The sequence below is a fragment of the Sceloporus occidentalis genome, unplaced genomic scaffold (assembly GCF_023333645.1).
Source record: "Sceloporus occidentalis isolate IW3139 unplaced genomic scaffold, rSceOcc1.0.p SCAF_2, whole genome shotgun sequence".
In the NCBI taxonomy this organism is placed as follows: domain Eukaryota; kingdom Metazoa; phylum Chordata; class Lepidosauria; order Squamata; family Phrynosomatidae; genus Sceloporus; species Sceloporus occidentalis.
Genome location: NW_028316982.1, coordinates 273,444,338 through 273,465,825, shown reverse-complemented (window position 1 = coordinate 273,465,825; position 21,488 = coordinate 273,444,338). Strand labels below are relative to the sequence as shown.

The window sequence follows — 21,488 nt, the reverse complement described above, 5'->3', positions numbered from 1 at the left end:
AATGGGCCCAATTGGGGGTTTGGGGCCATGGCTTGCACAGCATAAAGAAGTCCTGAGGGCAGAAGCATCTATGTCCACCACAGAAGTCCTCTGCTAACCCTCTGACCCAGAGGAGGTTTGCAATTGCAAAGCAATAGCAAGTGCATTGCTATACTGCTTATCAGTGAACTCAACAACCTACGAAAGGATGGAAGGCAGAGTGGACCTTGGGGCCCTCCTCTATGATCAAACGTATATCATTTGTGGCTACAGTACCATCATTCAACCATTGGAACGCCCCTGGGCCCCACAGATCAAGGCCACATCTTTCATGAGGGAGGAAGGGCAGGGGTATCAAAATGGGGACAACCCTGGGGCTATAGGCCTCTCCGCTCAGCTATACTCACATCTGCCAGCGTCCCGGTCTCCCTGAACAAGGCGATGGCTGCCCAGAGGGGGATCTGGATGCAGGTCACAACCCCCATGCAGACGCCCAGGGCCTCCCCCCAGGCAGGGTATTTGTAGGCGCCATAGTGCAGAGTGGTGCTGGACAGGTCCAGGAAGATGTAGAAGAGGGTGAACTGTGGAGAGGGAGAGAGAGAGAGAGAATGCCATGTCCATGAGCCACACTCACAAAGACTCCCCCTTCTGCTGGGCAAGACCTCATTACCATCCCCAGATGAATACCTTCAGTCATTTTTTGGAGCTCTGAAGCAGCTGCAAAATCCAAGGGCCCCCATGCAAGGGGCTCCAAAGAGCAAATGGGCAACTGTGACCCTCCAGGTGTTGCTGGACCACAATTCATAGAGAATCCTATAGATAGGAGAGTCCCCAAGGGCCATCCATTCCAGCCCCTTTGAAGGAACTCACAATCCAAGCCCTCCCTGGGACAGATGGCCATCCAGCCTCTGCTTAAAGACAGCCTCCAAAGAAGGAGACTCTGAGGCAGAATATTCCTCTGTCAGGAAGCTCTTCTTATTATTGAGGTGGAATCTCTTTTCCCATAATCCCTCACCATTGGCATCTATGGCTGCCGAGATCTGCAGCCCAAAAACAACTGGGGAGAGCACAGCTGCCCAGCCCAGGCCTATGGGGTGAAGGAACTACTCTTGCTCTTCTCCCCTTGGATTTGGAGGTAATGCTCAGCATCCAGTATCCGGAGCGGCTATCAGATCATAGAATCATAGAATCATAGAATCATAGAATCGTAGAGTTGGAAGAGACCACTAGGGCCATCCAGTCCAACCCCATTCTGCCATGCAGGAAATCCAAATCAAAGCATCCCTGACAGATGGCCATCCAGCCTCTGTTTAAAGACCTCCAAGGAAGGAGACTCTATCACCCTCCGAGGAAGTGCATTCCACTGCCGAACAGCCCTTACTGTCAGGAAGTTCCTCCTAATGTTCAGGTGGAATCTCTTTTCCTGTAGCTTGCATCCATTGTTCCGGGTCCTGTTCTCTGGAGCAGCAGAGAACAAGCTTGCTCCCTCCTCAATATGACATCCTTTCAAATATTTAAACAGGGCTATCATATCACCTCTTAACCTTCTTTTCTCCAGGCTAAACATCCCCAGCTCCCTAAGTCGTTCCTCATAGGGCATGGTTTCCAGACCCTTCACCATTTTTGTCGCCCTCCTTTGGACACGCTCCAGTTTCTCAATGTCCTTTCTGAATTGTGGCGCCCAGAACTGGACACAATATTCTAGGTGGGGCCTGACCAAAGCAGAATACAGTGGCACTATTACTTCTCTTGATCTAGACACTATACTTCTATTGATGCAGCCTAAAATAGATAAGTTTCCTAAAAGCGTATGAAGCAGTTTCACACTGTCCATCTGGACAGAATTGGATGAAATCAGTGGGTCCCCAGTGGCTTTGTTGGTAGACTCTGAAAGGAAGCCAAAGGTCTGACAGAGGAGCGTATGCTGCAACCGCAGCAGAAGAGGAGGACTCCATCATTTACGTAAGATGCGCTATGGGACAGCTCCTGCTCTTGGGAATGGGGAGGAGGCTGGCCTTCTGATGCTCCAGAAAACAGGAGCCAAAGGGATGGATCAAAGGACAAGGGAGAAGGTTATGGCTGAACATGAAGAAGAAATAACTTCTTGAAGGCAAGAGCTTTGACAGCGGACTCTGAAAGAGTATAGCGGTTGTCTTTTTCTCATTGAGTGCTGTTCTGCAAAGCTCAAATGCCCACTGACTCCTGGAGATAGATGCTGAAGCAGTGGATTGCCTGCATCGCCAGCAGGCTGGAGGGCCATTGGGGGTCCCTTCCAACTCTGCCATTCTGTCCACGTCTATTCTTCCATTTTCTCCAGATACGTACAGACCCCCCCCCCTCAGAGCTCCAAGGAGCAGAGGATCCAAACTCCAGGAGAAGAGATTCCGCCTCAACATTAGGAAGTACCTCCTGCCAGTAAGAGCAGTTCAACAGTGGAAGGCGCTCCCTCAGAGAGTGATGGGGTCTCCTTCTTTAGAGGTCTTTAACAAATCCTGGATGGCCATCTGTGACAGGGAATTCTTTGATGGTGTCTTTCATAGAATCACAGAGGGCATCCAGTCCAACCCCCCTGCCATGCAGGAACTCACAATCAACTCACAATCCTGCATGGCCAAATGGGGTTGGACTGGATGGCCTTTGGGGTCTCTTCCAACCTTATGATTCTGTGATTCTTAAGAGCTGTTTAATAGTGGAAGATGCTGCTGCCATGGAGAGTGGTGGAGTCTCCTTCTTTGGAGGATTTTAAACAGGGGCTGCATGGCCATCTGTCCCAGGGAGGGCTTTGGTTGAGTCTTCTTGCATGGCAAGAGAGGGGTTGGAGTGGATGGCCCTTGGGGTCTCTCCAACCCTATGATTCTGTGATTTTGGTCCCAGGCCCCATCTTCCTCTGTGGCCCCACTGCCACCCCGAAACCCACTGGTGGAGAAGAGTGCCCATGGCCACCTACCAAGAGGAGTCCTGGGGTGAATACCACCCAGCAGGCTTTGAAGTAGAGCACCAGCTGGCTGCACCAAGGTGGGCGCCGGCTGATCATGTCCACGATGTCTCTGCAAAACTGGTTCACCCCTGAGAAAGTGGAAGAGGATGGAGTGGGGTGAGGGTCAAGCAAAAGAGAAGAGAAAGAGGTCAGCAGGTGGGATGGCTGCACGGGGGACCCTTCCCCAGTTAGGACAAGCACCCCTCTAGCCAACTACCTGCACCCCTCCATCAAGTCATGGTTTCATCTGCGGTGGTGGAGAAAGGGGGGTCCCCAAAGTATATCTTTATGGTCCTTGCACACACACATACAGTTCTGTGAACTATGCATTTGTCTGGCCTCGCAAAGGGGTGAATTTTATATTATTTGCTTTTATTCATTTACTTTATTTAGGTGCCATCTTTCTGCCAGGTTAGGACCCAAGGCGGCTTCCACAGCAACAAATTAAAAACTTTTCCAAAAGGTTTAAAACCAATTTAAAAACACCCTATTAAACCCTATAAGATTGATTCAAAGTAGAACTATAAAACTGATTAAAAGTACAAAAGTAAAATATGGGGGGTGGAATCTCTACCAAACGCCACCGGAACAGACAAGGCACCTTTTAAGTAAGTTCCATGTACTTTCTTGCATTGTTTAAACATGGGATAATCCCCCTTTTTCAAAACCAGAAGTGGCCATGACTGTGTGTTGTGCTTTTTTGCATTTTGGGCAGAAGATTGGCCCCTGGACCCCCAGCAGTTGCCCATCTCTCCTCTAAGCAACATGAACATCAATCATTTGTGTCTGGAAGGAAAACAGTTTCTAATGTTTGTACAGGAAGGCAGCCCAAGACAAGGCAGACCTTTAAAAAGAAAACAGCTCTGGTTTGATCGCTTGACGCAGGGACTCACCATAGAAGAAGGCTACTCCGAGGCACATGAAGAGAGCAATGATGATGAGGCCGAAGCTCGTGCTGTAGGCGTCAATGAGGGTGAACCAATAAATGCCGCCCTGCGAAAGAGCAAACAGCCACATGCATTGGGATCACAGAATCACACAAGGGACCCCATTCGACCAGGCAACTAAAGCACTCTTTTAAAATGTCCATTTGACCTCTGTTTAAAGACCTCATAGAATCACAGAGTTGGAAGAGACCCCAAGGGCCATCCAGTGCAACTGGAGGTGATATGATAGCCCTGTTTAAATACTTGAAGGGGTGTCATATTGAGGATGGAGCAAGCTTGTTTTCTGCTGCTCCAGAGAACAGGACCTGGATCAATGGATGCAAGCTACAGGAAAAGAGATTCCACCTCAACATTAGGATGAACGTCCTGAGACTAAGAGCTATGTGACAGTGGAACAAACTCCTTCCTCGGAGTGTAGTGGAGTCTCCTTCCTTGGAGGTCTTTAAACAGAGGCTTGACGGCCATCTGTTGGATATGATTTGATTGAGAGTTCCTGCATGGCCAAAGGGGGTTGGACTGGGTGGCCCTTGGGGTCTCTTCCAACGTTATGATTCTATGATTCCACTCCAGTTTAACAAATTGGAGTTGGCTGCAGTTGGGTGCATGAGGAATGCTTCTACATCAGCTAAAGAGAAGAAGACCAGAAACAAGGGACTGAATGATGTGGAGCCAAAAGAGACCCTCCTTCCCTTGCCCTCATCCCCAAAAGAGAGTCCCTCTTACCTCAGTGATTAAGAGGAGTCCCATCAGGTAGAAGGCGAAGCACAGGATGCCCAGGAAGAGGGTCTTCCGCCTCCACTCCCGAAGGGAAGGGAACTCGTCCATCACCGCTGTGGTGATGCCTTCCATGTTGCCGAACTGTGGGGACAAGCCAGGTGTCAGAGGTATGGGGAGGGAAGGGGCAGAAGACCCCAGCAGCCTCCCCAACCCACCGAGAGGAGAAAGGAGAGGCCTTCGAGTTCGTTGGTTGGTTTTAAAATAATTATTTTTTAATTCTTTTAACATTTTCTTTAAAAAGTCACATGTTACCAAATTTTCACTTTAACTACATGAAACTATGCAAATGTAAATACAGTCAGGCTGTGCATGTGGCATTGCAATTTAAAAGTATGGCTTCAATTCTACTAGTTATCTATGTCACAACTATTACTGTTACATTTAGTGATATGCAGAAATAATGATTTATGAGTAAGAGTGCAAAAATCATTACAGTTGGCTCTCCACATTCATGGGTCTGACTTTTGTGGATTTGATTATTTGTGGATTTGATTCATATGTCCTCTCTAGGAATCTCTAGGTCCTCCAGCGCATCTCTGCCAGACGTTGACCATGGAGTTGTGCTGGAGAACCTAGAAGTTCCTAGAGAAAACACTTCTCTAGGCATTTGTAGGTCCTCCAGTACAATTTTATGATCAATCTCTGGCAGATGTTGACCACAGAGTTGCACTGGAGGATCTGGAGATTCCTAGAGAGGTGTTCCTTTAGGTAAAAAGAATAGTGCTTTTTATTTGTGGTTTTTCCACATTGACGGGGGGTCCTTCACCCCAACCCCAGCGAACGTGGAGGGGCCACTTTACTAAGGATTCTTTATGGGGTGGTATGGGAGGAGGTCAATGGGGGGGTGACACTGCCAAGGGGGAGACCGGAGGATTTGGTGAAGAGTTCTGCACCGCCTCAGAATGTGCATCTGCAAGACTGGAATCCAAGGATTAGTCCAAAAGGAGTAGAATTATTCAGCTAATTGTCAAATGGTGAATCAAAACATAGGTCAAGTCAAGTGGTTCAATGGCTCACCTTTAGCCAGGCCTAACAGGAGGGTTTAAGCCCTTGTGCAATGGATCTGCTCACACAACCACAAGCTAATAATGTCTGTTGCACAATAGCCCCCAAAACACAACCGCCAGTGGAAGGGCACTGAGGCAGGGAGGGAGGACGCGCACCAGATTCCTTCCATGGGCCACCAGCTCCACTCACCAGAGTGTCTACTCCCAGAGTAAAGAGCATCAGGAAGAAGAGGACGGACCAGAAGGCTGAGCCGGGGAGCAAAGCGAGGGCTTCTGGGTAAGCCACAAATGCCAAGCCAGGACCTGGAGAGGGACAAGAGAAGAGGAGATTCAGGCACATTTCTGTGTCCGGCTGGGAATCATGGAGTGAGAGGACTCCCTCTCATTCCTCTCTGCTGACCAACGTTTGGGGAAAGAAGACCTTCCCCAGCCAGGAGTGTTTGGCAAGGGACACACCAAGAGATGGAAGGTCCATTGCAGCCTCCCTATCTATTACAGTGAACTGGAGCTCTGGAGCAGTTCCCAAAACAGCCCCCACAGCCACCCTGGGCATATGGGCGAGTGGCAGCATGGAAATTAAAAGACGTGGAAATTAAAAAGTACACTGGACAGCAACATCAGCGTCTTCACGGGTGGACCCTTTTCCATCTGGCCGCTTCAGTGAGACGAAGGGCCTGCCCCCTTGCAATTTTTCCACAATTAGCCAAGGAACACCTGCAATACTGAGGCTATCAGGCATGTTGGGAGAGTCAGGGTGGGATGAGGGAAGAGGAGGAGGCTGGAGGAAGCCTCTTCCTTCAGCCACTGAGTATGCTCTACCAAAAGCCTGAGAGGACCCCAGAGCGACTGCACCAATGTTGGTGACCCAGCCCCATTGTCCGTACCTGAATCGGCCACCTTCCCCACCGGCACCTTCTTCCGCCACGCCATGTGGCCCAGGATGGAGAAGATGGCAAAGCCGGCAAAGAAGCTGGTGCAGCAGTTCCCAAAGGCAATGACCAGCGTGTCCCTGCAAAACGGAGGCAAGAGAAAGGTGTTCAGAGGTTTGTGTCTGGGAGCAGGGATGGAGAGACACCCCAGAAAGGTTGAAACAGACCTTGGAAAAGCGGGAAGGTATGTGTGTGTCGCACTACAATGCCCAGAATCAACATGGCTACACTGGCTTGGGGATTCAGTCCTAAAAATGCTTTCTCAACCTCTGGACTGAATGCATTTCGTTTTCACAACCCAAAAGTTTGAATCCTAGTTCTGGAGGAAAGACAAGGCTTAAAGTGTGAAGTTGAAAGGTTTCACAGCTGGCATCCATAGTTTTTTTGGGTTTTTCAGGCTCTGTGGCTGTGTTCTATAATAGTTTTTTCCTGACGTTTCACCAGCATCTGTGGCTGGCATCTTAAGAGACATAAATAAAGTGCTTCTGAACTCTTCCAAACCTGCAACCTGTCCTCTTGATCTAATTCCTACTCATCTTCTAATTTCTATAGCTCCCTCCTTTCTGCCCTTGCTTCTCCATATCTTCAATCTCTCTCTCTCTACAGGCTCCTTCCCCTCGGACTTCAAACATGCTCTCATTTCCCCAATTCTGAAAAAGCCTTCTCTTGACCCCTCCTCTCTGTCTAGCTATCGTCCGATTTCTCTCATTCCCTTTCTTTCTAAGGTTTTGGAACAGGTTGTCTATTCGCGCTGTCTTGAGTTTCTTGAAGCCAACTCCATCCTCGATCCCTTTCAGTCTGGTTTCCGCCCAAGGCATTCCACAGAGACAGCTCTCACTAAGATCTCCAATGACCTTTTACTGGCCAAGGCTAATGGCCTTTACTCTGTTCTCATCCTTCTCGATTTGTCTGCAGCCTTCGACACCGTTGATCACTGTCTCCTAATTGACATACTCTCTGACCTTGGGTTCTCAGACTCTGTTCTCGACTGGTTTAGATCTTACTTGTCTGGCAGATCTTTTGCAGTAGTTGCAGGTGGTCAGACTTCTTCTCCTGTTCCCTTATCTGTTGGAGTTCCCCAGGGCTCTGTTCTGGGTCCCCTTCTGTTTTCTCTCTACACACTGTCCTTAGGAAAACTCATTAGCTCTTTTGGCTTTTCCTACCATCTCTATGCCAATGACACCCAGCTGTATCTTTCCACCCCTGACCTTTCTCCAAGGCTTGAAGAGCAAGTTTCGTCTTGCCTCACAGCTGTCTCGCAGTGGATGCGCCATCGGCGTTTGAAGCTCAACATGTCCAAGACGGAGCTTCTTGTCTTTCCTCCTAAGCCCACCCTTCAACACTCCTTTTCTGTCTCTGTGGACAACATTTCCATTCAACCAGTCCAGCAAGCCCACAGTCTTGGATTCATCTTTGACTCTTCTCTGTCGTGTATCCCTCAGATCCAGACCACAGGCAAGGCTTGTAGATTGCCAAAATCTGACCTTATCTCTCCGCCTCTTCTGCCAAGATCCTGGTCCATGTCCTAGTGATCTCACGACTGGATTACTGTAACGTCCTCCTGGCTGGGCTTCCTCTTTCTCACCTCCATCCTTTAATCTCTGTCCAGCATTCAGCTGCACGCATGATCACATCTGCTCACCGCTCTGACCACATCTCTCCTGTCTTGGTATCCCTTCACTGGCTCCCCCTCCCTTTCCGCATTCAGTATAAGCTCCTGCTGTCAACGTTTAAAGCCCTCCATGGACTGGCCCCTCCTGACTTATCAGACCTTCCTTCTCCTCACCTTCCAACTAGGGCCCTCCGTTCTGGTAGTCAAGGTCTGCTGTCCCAGCCCAGGATTTCCTCTGCCCCATCCCGGATTCGCCCCTTTTCACTCGCTGCCCCTCACTCCTGGAACCTTCTTCCCCCGCGAGACACAAGAGCCATCACTTCTTTAACCAGCTTCAAAACGGAGCTGAAGACCATCCTGTTCAGAGAAGCCTTCCCAGGCATTGCATAATTGTCGCTTACTATTTGATGTTCTTTTGGTGCCTGTTTTATTGAATCATTTCCTGTATTGCTATGTATTTTATATGTATTATCCTATTATTTCTTACATTGTATGCCAGAGGTAGGTTACTCTTTTATATGTATTGTTTTTATGTACAGCGCTCTGCAAATTTACAGCGCTATATAAATAAATAAATAATAAATAAATAAATAATGCTTGCCTGCCTGATTTGGATGGAGGTTTTAAAAACACAGAGCGTTTGGTGCTGAGTGGGAATGTCTTTGGCCGTTGCTCTTCTGAAGGTGATGTATTGGTTCATGTTTCAGTTGCATTTTACTGCAAGGGCCCCCATAAAAAGCCAGACCAGCTCACCTGAGGCACCCACCTGATGACGTTGTTGTCGAATTTGTTGTAGGAAGCCATGGAGAGGAGTCCTCCGAAGCCGATGCCCAAGGAGTAGAAGATCTGGGAGGCAGCGTCATTCCAGACCTGGCCAAGGAAGAGGGAGAGATCAGGGGCAGTTGGGCCATGATTTGCCCTGTAAGGCAGTCACAGTCTTTTATCCAATGCAGGAAAGGCAATGAATATTAAGCTAAAATGGTTATTGAGTATGTTCTTGAAATTGTAATTAATGTGTTTTATATTTATGTGGGTGGAGGGTGGGGGTTGTGATAATTTATGATTTATTGTATTATGTATTTTTATTCTGTATTGTAACCTGCCTCAATCCGTAAGGAGAAATGGGCTAGAAATAATAATAATAATAATAATAATAATAATAATAATAATAATTAGATATATGGTTTTAAAAGAATAGCTAACAATAGCACCCACCTATAATACCTCCCCGGTTGGGCAGCTGGGCTCCATTTTGTAAAAAGGCCCCATTCATGGAAACAGAAACACAGACAACTCATGTGAAGTCGAAGGCTTTCATGGGCGGCATCTATAGTTTTCTCTGGGTTTTTCGGGCTATTTGGCCATGTTCTAGAAGAGTTTATTCCTGACGTTTTGCCAGCATCTGTGGCTGGCATCTTCAGAGATGCCAGCCACAGATGAAGGCGAAACGTCAGAAATAAACTCTTCTAGAATATAATAATAATAATAATAATAATTTATATTCTGCTTAATCACTCAGAATCCAAGCGGATTACAACAATAAAACAAGATACTGTTAAAAATTCTTTAAAAACCCTAACATGACCACATAGCCCAAAAAACCCACAAAAACTACACATACCTCACAGTAAGTGTATGGCAAGAGGTGAGGGCAATGAGAGGAGACCCTAGAATAGATTTATGGGCTCCATGGGACACATCCTGCCTTAGGAGCAGAGGTCCCACATTCCCTTCCCTCCTTAGTTTACAATTAATAATAATTTAAAATTAATTAAAATGGCCAGGGTCACTGTTGCAGCCGTTTAAATCTTCCCTTTTCACTCTTGCAGACTAGAAGCTGGCCTCTTGTCTTGACAACATGAAACCTGGATTCTCAGGACGGGGGTTCTGCATCCAGGACTTGAACTCCTTGTAGCGCAGATGTGGCGTCCTGTCCTGTATCCCCCACCACATCTGGCCGCCACAACTCAGAGCCCACAGACGACGCACCTGAGCACTGCCCAGCCGACTCCAGTCTGTGGAGAGGTAGAAGCGGACGCCGTCAATGGAGCCCTCCAGCGTTGCCCCTCGGATGATCAGCACCAGGATGACCAAGTACGGGAAGGTAGCCGTGAAGTACACAACCTGTGCAGAGAAAGGACACATGGACTCCATTCAGGGACAGAGGGGTGGAAGCGGATCCACCCCTGGCATTCATCGCCACTTCCAAGAAAACATGGGAACTGTGCGGCCCTCCAGATGTTGTTGGACTGCACCTCCCAGCATTGCTCACCACCGGCTAAAGGCTGCTGGGAGCATGAGTCTCACAGCATCTGGAGCACTGGAAGACATACCCTATCTATCTATCTATCTATCTATCTATCTATCTATCTATCTATCTATCTATCTATATTGGAATAAAAAATAAAGCAATCATCATCTTCAGTAAAGATAAAGATAGTCCCTTGACATGAATGTCTAATCGTAACCGACTGTAGGGACCAGTGCTCATCTCCGTTACTAAGCCAAAGAGCCAGGACTGCTCCAGTGGTCGTGTGGCCAGCATGACTGTACCGAACGCTGTTACCTTCCCACTGAGAAGTGGTACCTATCCATCTACTTGCATATCATGCTTTTGAACTGCTAGGTTGGCAGAAGCTGGGACTAGTGATGGGAGCTTACCCCATTATGCAGCACTTGGGCCTCGAACTGCCAACCTTCCCATCTTCCAATCATCAGAATTGGCATCTTAACCACTAAGCCACTGCATCCCAAACATCATCTTCAATAGCCATCCTAAAATCTGGACTCAAACTGTGTGTGGATTCATCACCCCACCTATAGCCAGTTGTCAGTGTAAGAAGGCGTTCTGGCCCCATGGCCCTTGGGGGCAAAGGGAGCACAGCCCTCCCTGCGCCATATGATCTACAGCTCCCACCTGCCCTAGGGCAAGAAAGAGTGCCATAGGTCACACCTAACCCAACCGCCCCAGCATCAAGTAGGATAGTGCACAAGTCCTCCAAAGCAACATCAGAGACCGTATGGGTTCTCTGTTGTGCCAGGTCAGGGGTGGTTGCATGGGCATGATTCAGACCCTGGAGGGTCACACACAGCACCTATTTTGGGCTCCTCTGTAGGTCTAGAGGACTACAGTGCATTCTTGGTGCAAATTCTACCATTTGGGGCGGCTGGGAGGTACCCTCAGGCTGTTCCAAAGTGTGACTTCTAATAATAATAATAATAATAATAATAATAATAATTTGTATACCGCCCTATGGGAAACCAATCCGGGCGGTTGACAACAGTAAAGTATAAAATACAACAATTAAAAACACTTTATCCCTCCCCCTTTAAGACAGTATTAAACAGTATAACATATTAAAAACACAATATCAAGCATAAAAACAATTAAAAACTAAAACCCCTGATATCCCTCTGTTGATCCTCAACCATCACTAAGATGGGGCCACGGGAGGAATGAGGGAATCAGGGAACCTGGGCCGGGATGGTTAATCTGGAAAGGCCTGCCGGAAGAGATCCGTCTTGACAGCTTTTTTAAAGCTGTCTAATGATGTCAACTGACGGATCTCATCCGGCAGGTCGTTCCAGAGTTTGGGGGCGACAGCAGAGAACGCCCTCTGGGAGGTCGCCACAAGCCTAGATTTTAGAGGCTGCAGTAAGTTCTTCCCAGAGGACCGGAGAGCGCGGGGAGGATTATACGGGAGGAGGCGGTCCCTGAGATAGCTTGGACCCAAGCCATTTAGGGCTCTAAAGGTGGCTAGCTTTTACTATTTGGGGGCAGGGAGCTCCTTGGAAAAGGATTCATTATGATTTCGAGGTGGATTGTTTGGGTAAAAAAATAGCTTTCTTTTAAGGAGATGGTTGTCAGGACCTGGGCAGGGCTCATGGAGGACCCAAGGGGCACAATGGGCATAAATGGTGACCCACACCCTGAACAATTCCCACCCAAGTGAGGGTTTAAGGGCCAGTGGGAGTTGTACTGTGGTGTTATGGCCAGGAAACTTGCCTCCCTGCATCCAGCATCATCCCAGAGCCCCAAAAGGCAATGGAGGACCCAGCGGGAGGTTGATCGTTTTGGTTGTTCGACTAATGGTTTTAATGATTTATTTTAGTTTTTGTCATTGTTATATTTGCAGTTTTTGTTGTATATTTGAAGGGGGTGGAATTATGTGTATTGTTTTATATTAGAGTTGTATTATATTGTATCGATCCATGAGAGAGGCGGGAAATATAAATAAACTTTATTATTATTATTATTATTGTTGTATTGCATTTCATTAGAATTGCATTTGCTATTATTATATATTTTACTTGTTTTGCTCTGTTAATTGTTATGTATTTTGCTTTGTTAATTTTATTATTGCTATAATTACTATGTATTTTTGTTGCTATAACTGCTATGTATTTTTTTGTTATTTATTGCTATTGTTAATCACTATCTTATTTTATTGTTATTGTTTAATGCATTGCTTTGTTACATTTGTTTTTTAATCCATGTTTATTGTTATGGCCTTGTATTATCCCCTCTATTGTAAGCCACCCGGATTCCCAGTGATTGGGCAGCATATAAATAAATCCTATTATTATTATTATTATTATTATTATTATTATTATTATTATTACCATAGTTTTTTGTGGGTTTTTCAGGCTATGTGGACATGTTCTGGAAGAGGTAATTCCTGACGTTTCCCCAGCATCTCTGGCTGGCATCTTCCAGAACACGGCTACTTAGCCCGAAAGACCCACAAAAAACCTATGGATGCCGGCCACGAAAGCCCTTCGCCGTCGCACGCCTGCTGTTTGCATTGCCATTCCTTTCACTGCATTGCTGCCTGCCTTCCCAAGGGAGATCAAGTTGCCACCAAGGCAGTGGCCAAGTCAAAGAGGCATGGCAAAGGCATTCTTGGTGGCTGATCCCTCTGTTTGGAGATCCCAACTACGAATGCCACTGAGAATGAGGCTTTTTGGCAGACTGTGCTGGCGAAGAGTCTGTCTCCGCCACAAGCCCTTCCTCACCTTTCCCGAACTGCGGATCCCCTTCAATGTGCAGAGGAAGATGACGATCCAGGCCAGGAGCAGGCACAGCGCCAGGGGCCACCTCACAGGCCCAGGGTCCCCGAGACCGGAGCTGTGCGTCACCCCCAGGACTTGTTCACTGGGAAACAGACAGAAAAGGACGGGCATCAACATCGTGGGCAGGAAGGGGTGCCACGTGGCCCCAATCCCCACCTCCCTTACCCTTAAAATTGGTACAGGTGCAGCCTACTCCAGGGTAGTCCCAGGATCCCTTCCCAGTGATACCCGTAGGAACCCTGCAGGAATTTCTTTCCCCTTACAAATAAGAGAATAAAATTAGGGAAGTTGCTTTTGGGGATGGCAGCTCCCAGAATTCTTCCAGTCAGCATAGCTGGTGGATTATGGGAACGGTTACCCCCCACAAAAAGGTAACTTCTCTTAAGCTCTGCTTGGCTGCTGCATCTCACTCAGCAACACAGCGGGTCTGTTACTTCCCGCAATCATTCTAGACACACTGTACAGCGGGCCCTTGGTATCCGCTGGGTTTGCTTCCAGGACCTCCCCTGGATGCCAAAATCTGAGGATACTCAAGTCCCATTAAATATAATGGCACAGTAAGATGGTGTCGCTTGCCTAAAATGGCAAAATCAAAGCTTGCTTTTGAGAATTTCTATATTTTAAAAATATTTTCAAACTGTGGATACTCAAATCCGTGGATATGGAGGGCTGACTGTACTTCTATTGATGCAGCCTAGAATTGCATTGGCCTTGTTAGATGCTGCATCACACTGTTGACTCACGTTCAACGTATGGTGTACTTGGACTCCTAGATCCTTTTCACATGTACTTTCATTCAGCCAGGTCTCCCCCATAATCCTATATCTGTGCATTTTATTTTTCCGCCCTAAGTGCAGTACCTTACATTTCTCTGTGTTGAAATTCATTTCGTTAGCTTTGGCCCAGCTTTCTAGGCTATTGAGGTCATTTTGAATTTTGATCCTGTCCTCTGGAGTATTAGCTATTCCTCCTAATTTAGTGTCATTTACAAATCTAGTAAGCATGCCCTCTATTCCTTCATCCAAGCACCCATGGGGTTCAGTCAACCAATGACAAATCCATGTAACAGTTGCCTTGTCTAACCCACATTTTACAAGCTTGTTTGCAAGAATGTCAAGGGGAACCTTGTCAAAGGCCTTACTGAAATCAAGATATAACAAATGTTGTTGTCATGTGCCTTCAAGTCATTTCTGACTTATGGCGACCCAAATGCAAACCCATCACGTAATAGTTGTATTGTCTAGCCCACATTTTACAAGCTTGTTTGCAAGAATGTCATGGGGAACCTATATCTATATCATGGGGGACCTATATCTACAGCATTCCCTTTGTCTACCAAGCTGGTAATATTATCAAAATCATCTGTTGGTGGTCTCCCATCCAAGTAGTAACCAGGGCTGACCCTGCTGAGCTTCCTAGATCAGATGGGATCTGGTACCTGTTTAGGATGTTTAGGCTCCTCCGATGGGCCGTAGTGGACTGTAGTGGGCAAATGCCCAGAGACTCCAGGGGATGGCATTAAATTGCCTTTGTGCTCCCATCCCACTCTGTGATGGTTCTGCAATCCATACAATGCCTTTGGTGCAGAGGAACTAAAGCTGTGAAATGCTGGTTTAGAGGTCTTCCTGGAAACCCTACGTACCCAGAGGGACCTCATTTCCAGGGCGCCTCTCCTTGCGTAAGTGAAATGGCGCCATGCGCTCTGGTTTCTGGAGGAACCTTCCTCCCCAAAACCATGGCTGGTGGCAAGACACAACGGTAGAAAGCGCCACCTCTTGCCATATGGAATGGCCATGCCCTAAAGCAAAAAAATTTGGAGAAATATCTATAATATTATACAGGAATAGAGATAAAGGTATATAGAGATACCTTTAACACCAGAAATGTTTTTGTTGGATATGTTACATCTGCTGGATTAAAAAAGTAGAAAAGAGGTATTTTAAGATTTTGTTCTCTATGATCCCGGCTGCGAGGGAAGTATATTCTCGTAAATGGAAAGATCCAGGAATACCTGGAATAGAAGATGGGATGCTTAAACTATGTGATATGCTGAGCATGGGTAAATTAACAGAGAGGCTCAAAAAAGGGCATGTATATAATTTGGAAGAAGGATGGACAGCAGCAATACAATTCTGGAAAGAAAAGTGGGGTCAATTAGCAACTATATTTGTTCATAAATGATGAACTATATAATATAAATGAAGGGGGGAAATACCAGGATAGTATAAAATTTGCTTGGAATATGGAAATGTGAGAAAAGAAAGAGAGAAGAGTATAATGAAGTTAATGAAGGGAAAGAAATGGAACATGAAGAAGAAACCAGTAGGACAAGAAAAGGAAGTCAATGTAATGTTATATTGTTTGTTTTCATGGAATGTGGATGCGTGTGTTGTATTACGCATATGCAGCATGTCTAATGTGTACGTTGTTTGTTATATTTGTTGTTTTAATGTATGTTGGGGAAAACTTTAATAAAAATTAATAATAATAATAATAATAATAATAATAATAATAATAATAATAATGGTAGCAAGTGCCTGAAGCCCTTGGCATTCAACGCAAGAGGACCAGGCGCCTTTGGCAGAAAACGCAGCCAGGTTTCAATGCCTCCCGGGCTTTAAAAGTGCCAGAGGACCTGAAGGTTGGAAGTGAGAAAGGAAGCCGATCAGAAGTGAGAAAGCAATGGCGTTCAAGCCTTGGCATGAGCTGACCCCCCAGAGTCCCACAAGCCAAGAGCAGGGACACTTTTCAGATAAGTATCGAATGACCCTAGAAAGCGAGCCAAGTCACGACTGAAACCAGGCAGCTTTGGGGCAGGAGTGGCCCAAGTTAGCTCCAAGGTGGAATGCAAATCTTTCAAAAGAATGTCAAAAGTGTGAAGCTGAAGGCTTTCACGGTCGGCACCCATAGTTTTTTGTGGGTTTTCGGGGGGCTCTGTGGCCGCGTTCTAGAAGAGTTTCTTCCTGACGTTTTGCCAGCAGCATCTGCGGCTTTGGCATCTTCAGAGAAATGTCAAAAATGTCAAAGTGTTTCTCCCCACTGGGCAAAATCACCGGGTGTTGTGGGGAGGTTTTGTGCATTTACACACACACACAACATTTCATTTTGCACAAAGGAAATTGTATTTTGCAAAATAAAAAACCCACACCTCTTTCCTTTGCAAAAAATTAATAACAATTTGTGGAGTTTTTTGTACAAAATAATTCCCCCGACAAAATAAAACAAGAAAACCAACTTTTCACAAAAAATGGCTCCCGAAATCTGAAAAACCTCAGAGGTTTATTATTATTATTATTATTATTATTGGTTATGGTGGGTGGGTTGGTTTTTGGGACACTGTATTCTATTGTATTCTATTGTATTCTAATGTTTTAATGTTGCTAGCCACCTCGATCTTAATGGAGAGGCGGGGTATAAATTATTATTATTATTGTTGTTGTTGTTGTTGTTATTATCATCATTTTCTCCGCAGGGTACCGCAGTGTGTTGAGATAACCCACCGCACTGAGGATGAGGAAAATGTGCAACACTCCTTACATTTCTAGCTCCCAAACAAGCTGCCATTCTGCAGAAATCTGGGTGAAAAGGAGAAAATATTCCTTTCTGGAGAATGGATGCAACTGACTGAAAAGGTATTTGGCATCTCTAGAAAGTCTCAGATTAAAGGCTGAGCGTCTCCAGTTTTAAAAGTCTCTTCCGTGGGTGGCAGGGTATGCTGAGATGCCCAGGAGAATGGGTATAAATATTCAAAATAAACACACACACACACACACCCCTCTGTACTCAAGGGTTTCGAATAGCTGCGTCTGCTTGGAGCAGGAGATGCAAAGCTTCGCAGACCTACAGTCTGACCTACATGGGATGCAGTTCCTATCTGCTTTCTATGCGCTGTCAAGATGGCTTTGACTTGTGATGCTCCCGTGGATGAGAGACCTAAAGAGTCATCCGCAGCCCTGCTCAAGTCTTCATAGGATCATAGAGTTGGGAGAGACCCCAAGAAGGGCCCTGATCCAGTCCAACCCCCTTCTGCCATGCAGGAACTCACCATCAAAGCATCCCCATTGAGAGATGGCCAGCTGTGGCTTCCTTGGCAGAGTCTACCCATCTGCACTGTGCTCTTCCTCTTTTCCTACTGCCTTCTCCTTTGCCAAACATCACTGTCCTCTCTATATGCAAAGGGATCTTGTAGTGACTTTGAGACTAACTGAAAGAAAGAAGTTGGTAGCATGAGCTTTCACAGACTTCAGCCTACTTCCTCAGATGCATTTGGCCCAAGTCTACGAAAGCTTATGCTACCAACTTCTATCTTTCAGTTAGTCTCAAAGGTGCTGCAAGATCCCTTTGCATAATGATTTTCCAGACAAACACAGCTATGGCTTTGAACTGTCCTTTCTAATGATCTGGCCAAAGAACTACAGCCTCAGGTGGCTTCTAAGGAGAGTCCATGCTCAAATGCTCCTGGGCCCATTTCCCCACAGCCTTTTTTCCAGTCCCCTACAGCCTTCAGACATGCTTACTTCCCCAGATCTGCAGCCAGTCCCAGGATTAAAACCTGGTCAAATGTCTCTTGGTGCGAGAGGCCAACACCAGCCCTACTTGCAGCCCTGGCACATCCCTGGGTTCTTCTTCTAATCCTGCAGTGTTCCTACTAAGCACCACTTGCTCCCACCCCTCCCCAAACCAACTCACTTCCAGAAGGCTTCACTGGCGCTGACCCGGGAGATGTTGACCAACGACATGTTCTGAAAGACAACAACGACATGTTCTGAAAGCCCCCCCTTAAGCTGGAACCCCTGGGAGCCTGTTTTTTATGCCTGGCTCCCTGTGGACTTTGGGGGGGGGGCAGCATAAGAAACTTTGCTGCCAGAAGCATTTCTGTGGTGCAGCGCAAGAGAATCCTTTCTGGAGCTGCACAGGTTCTTGAGAGCCCAGGGCATGAAGGACCACTGGTATCCTTCCCCCTTCTACATATGCACCTGAGGCTGGCAAAGGTGGGCATTCTGTGGGGCATCACAAGACCAGGGCAAAGGGCTCTGCAGGGACATGCCCAGGTAGTAGAAAGTCCAGGCAATGATGACATTGTAGTAGAGCGAGACCAGCGAGGAGACCAGCAGCATCCCAATGCCGATCCCTGAGGAGGAGGAAAAGAAAGAGAGGGTCAGAGGTGGGCACCTGTTGCCTATATGGCTTGGGTCCAGCTTACTTGCGGGAACGCCTTCTTCCATACAGTCCACCCCGTGCACTTAGGTCCTCTGGGAAAAACTTACTGCAGCCAATAAAGACCAGGCTGGCTGCAGTCTCTCAGAGGGCCTTTTCACCAGCCGCTCCTAAATTATGGAATGGCCTCTCGGAGGAGATCCGACATATCACCAATCTGGCCAGCCGCCAAGACAGATCTCTTCCGACAGGACTTTCCTGATTGATCCATCCGACCTCATTGACGGCCCCAAGTTGTCTCGCCTCAGTTGATTATTTTAAATGATTTTAACTGTATAATATTTGATGTAATGTAATGGATTTGTCTTATGCAAGGGGGGGATAATGGGATTTATTTTATTGTATTACATGTTTTTATGAGGTAAGCCGCCTTAATCTTATTGAAGAGGTGAGATAGAAATAATAATAATAATAATAATAATAATAATAATAATAATAATAATGATGTGCCCCACTGGAGGAGGAGCTCATTCGCACACTGAAGCTGAGATCCCACATGGCTGAATGCAGCATAAGAGTGCTGCATGTTCCCAGGACTCATTGTTGCGGTGCGACAACCCATCCACCCCATTTTGTTAGAATCATAGAATCCTAGAGTTGGAAGAGACCACAAGGGCCACCCAGTCCAACCCCATTCTGCCCCAGTAAACCCCATGATAGGATTGCCTTAGGAACAACTTGAAGGTACACAACAATAAGAAGAAATGAGACCCATGAAGTGTTTATGAAGCACTTAAATGACTGTGTCTTATGAGGCCAACCAGGCGGAAAACAGGATAAGCCTAATTTTGGAGAGGGACCAATTTTGGCAGCATCCGTTGCAGGAGGCCTCAGGAATAATGGCCCTTGCATGGAGTAGGAAGCGTCACTGAGCAGGGATTTACGTCGGTGCAAGTGCCATTGGATTGTCCTGTTAGTTAATGAATGGAGGCAGATTAAAAAGTCGGATTGTTGTTGTGGCGGAGATAAGAGCCACAGGGGAGAAATTGCCAGTGATAATAGGAAGGTGGATGCCAGGTGCAGAGAAAGCGTTGGATCTATTTGGCTTTTTAATCCATGTGGCGGGATCTGTGCAGCTGGAATATCTATTTTTCGGTGGGGGGGGGGGACAGGACAAGGCAGATAGCAGGATAAAGTCAGCCTTCCTTATCAATGGATTTTTTATCCATAGATTTAAGGATCCACAGCTTGAAAATATTCCAAAAAAGGATAAATTCCAAATAGCAAACCTTGATTTTCCATTTTACATAAGGGACACCATTTTGCCCTGCCATTATATTTAATGGGACACAAGCATCCATGGATTTTGTTATCCACAGGGGAGTCCTGGAGCCAAACCCCAACGGATAACAAGATCCCGCTGTTATTTTGGAACACAAGTTATTTGTACATTTGTTGCAGATTTCTCCCTTGTTGGGCCATGATAACCAATACGCTCTTAAAGGCACTGAAAGAAATGCAGATTTTCTAGCCCACACAGCTGTTTTTTAATGCATTTTTATTCCTTCTTGGCTCCCCAAAAGTTTCCAACAGAAGACCCCCAAAAGAATGCACCCCACATACAGAGTACCTTTTAACAAGGGGCAGCACTTCCAGACAGTGATGGGTCCAGCGGCGCCATACTGACCCAGACTGAGCTCCATCAGGAAGAGGGGAAGCCCTGTGAAGAGCAGCATGATGGAGTATGGGATCAGGAACACCCCTGCAAGGTGGGACAGGTGAGGGAAGAGACATCCACAAGCCAGAAGGTCAGTCAATTGACTATTAGTATTTTAATCAAAATATTTCAGATTTGCAAAGGCATTTTGTAGCACCTTTGAGACGAACAGAGCAAGAGACGTTGTGCCATGAGCGTTCGTAGACTAGGGCTGCATCTGCACTGCAGAATTCATGCAGTTTCACACTGCTTTAACTGTCATTGCTCCATGCTATGGAATCCTGGGATTTATAGTCCTGACAGTAAGGGCTGTTCGACAGTGGAATGCACTCCTTCCTCGGAGGGTGATAGAGTCTCCTTCCTTGGAGGTCTTTAAACAGAGGCTGGATGGCCATCTGTCAGGGATGCTTTGATTTGGATTTCCTGCATGGCAGAATGGGGTTGGACTGGATGGCCCTAGTGGTCTCTTCCAATTCTATGATTCTATGATTCTATAGTTTGTTGTGGCAGCCGAGCTCTCTGACAGAGAAGGATAAATGTCTCACAGAACTACAAATCCAAGAATTCCACAGTGTCAAACAGCATTAATTCTGCAATGTAGATGCAGCCTGGGTCTACTTCCTAGGTTGCGCCATGCATCTCCATTCCCTTCATCTGGACATTATACATCTATTGATGCAGCCTGCAATCGCATTGGCCTTTTTAGCTGCCGCATCGCACTGTTGACTCATGTTCAACTTATGGTCTACTTGGACCCCTAGATCCCTTTCACATGTAGAAGTCTCCTTAAGCCAGGTCTCCCCCATCATATAGCTATGCATTTCATTTTTTCTGCCCTCTGGAGCAGCAGACAGCAAGCTTGCTCCATCTTCTACCTGATATCCCTTCAAATGCATAAACGTGGCTGAATCATGTCACCTCTACATCTTTTCATTTCCAAGCTAAACACCCTCAGCACCCTAAGCTACTCTTTATAGGGCTTGGTTTCTAGACCATCAGCCATCTTGGTCATCCCTCACAAAGCGGATCATTATTCTAGCCTTGCCTCCCCCTGGCCACTGAAACACCCATTTCCCCAAAGTGTCCAGACATCCTTCTATTCTGGCCAGAAGGAATTCCAAAATTCCCTCCATTTTGAGAAGCATGAAGTTACAGTTGCTGTATATTAGTGTTTCGAGCGTTTATTTTGTGACGTTCTATATTTTTTATTTAATGTCCTTGATATTGCAGTGCCTTGTCCTCCTTTGCGGTCAAGACATCTGTTCACCTTGCTCTTTTCCAAAACAGACACTTAGAGCAAACCTACATCCCAT

At 46.5% G+C, this 21,488-nt stretch overlaps 1 protein-coding gene across 1 annotated transcript in view; it reads right to left on the bottom strand.

Moving 5' to 3' along the window:
* The window catches only part of LOC149320238 (sodium-dependent proline transporter-like), a 37,122-nt gene that overhangs the window by 3,312 nt on the left and 12,322 nt on the right, over window positions 1–21,488 (bottom strand). The window contains exons 4-15 of the mRNA XM_089508494.1: window positions 20,089–20,220; window positions 18,278–18,432; window positions 17,991–18,043; window positions 13,245–13,383; window positions 10,218–10,352; window positions 8,995–9,098; window positions 6,572–6,696; window positions 5,878–5,990; window positions 4,627–4,761; window positions 3,850–3,949; window positions 2,927–3,045; window positions 387–560 (exon numbers count right to left, since the gene is read on the bottom strand). Coding sequence (XP_089364620.1) covers window positions 387–560; window positions 2,927–3,045; window positions 3,850–3,949; window positions 4,627–4,761; window positions 5,878–5,990; window positions 6,572–6,696; window positions 8,995–9,098; window positions 10,218–10,352; window positions 13,245–13,383; window positions 17,991–18,043; window positions 18,278–18,432; window positions 20,089–20,220 — 1,484 coding nt within the window. The remainder of the gene's footprint in view (window positions 1–386; window positions 561–2,926; window positions 3,046–3,849; window positions 3,950–4,626; window positions 4,762–5,877; window positions 5,991–6,571; window positions 6,697–8,994; window positions 9,099–10,217; window positions 10,353–13,244; window positions 13,384–17,990; window positions 18,044–18,277; window positions 18,433–20,088; window positions 20,221–21,488) is intronic.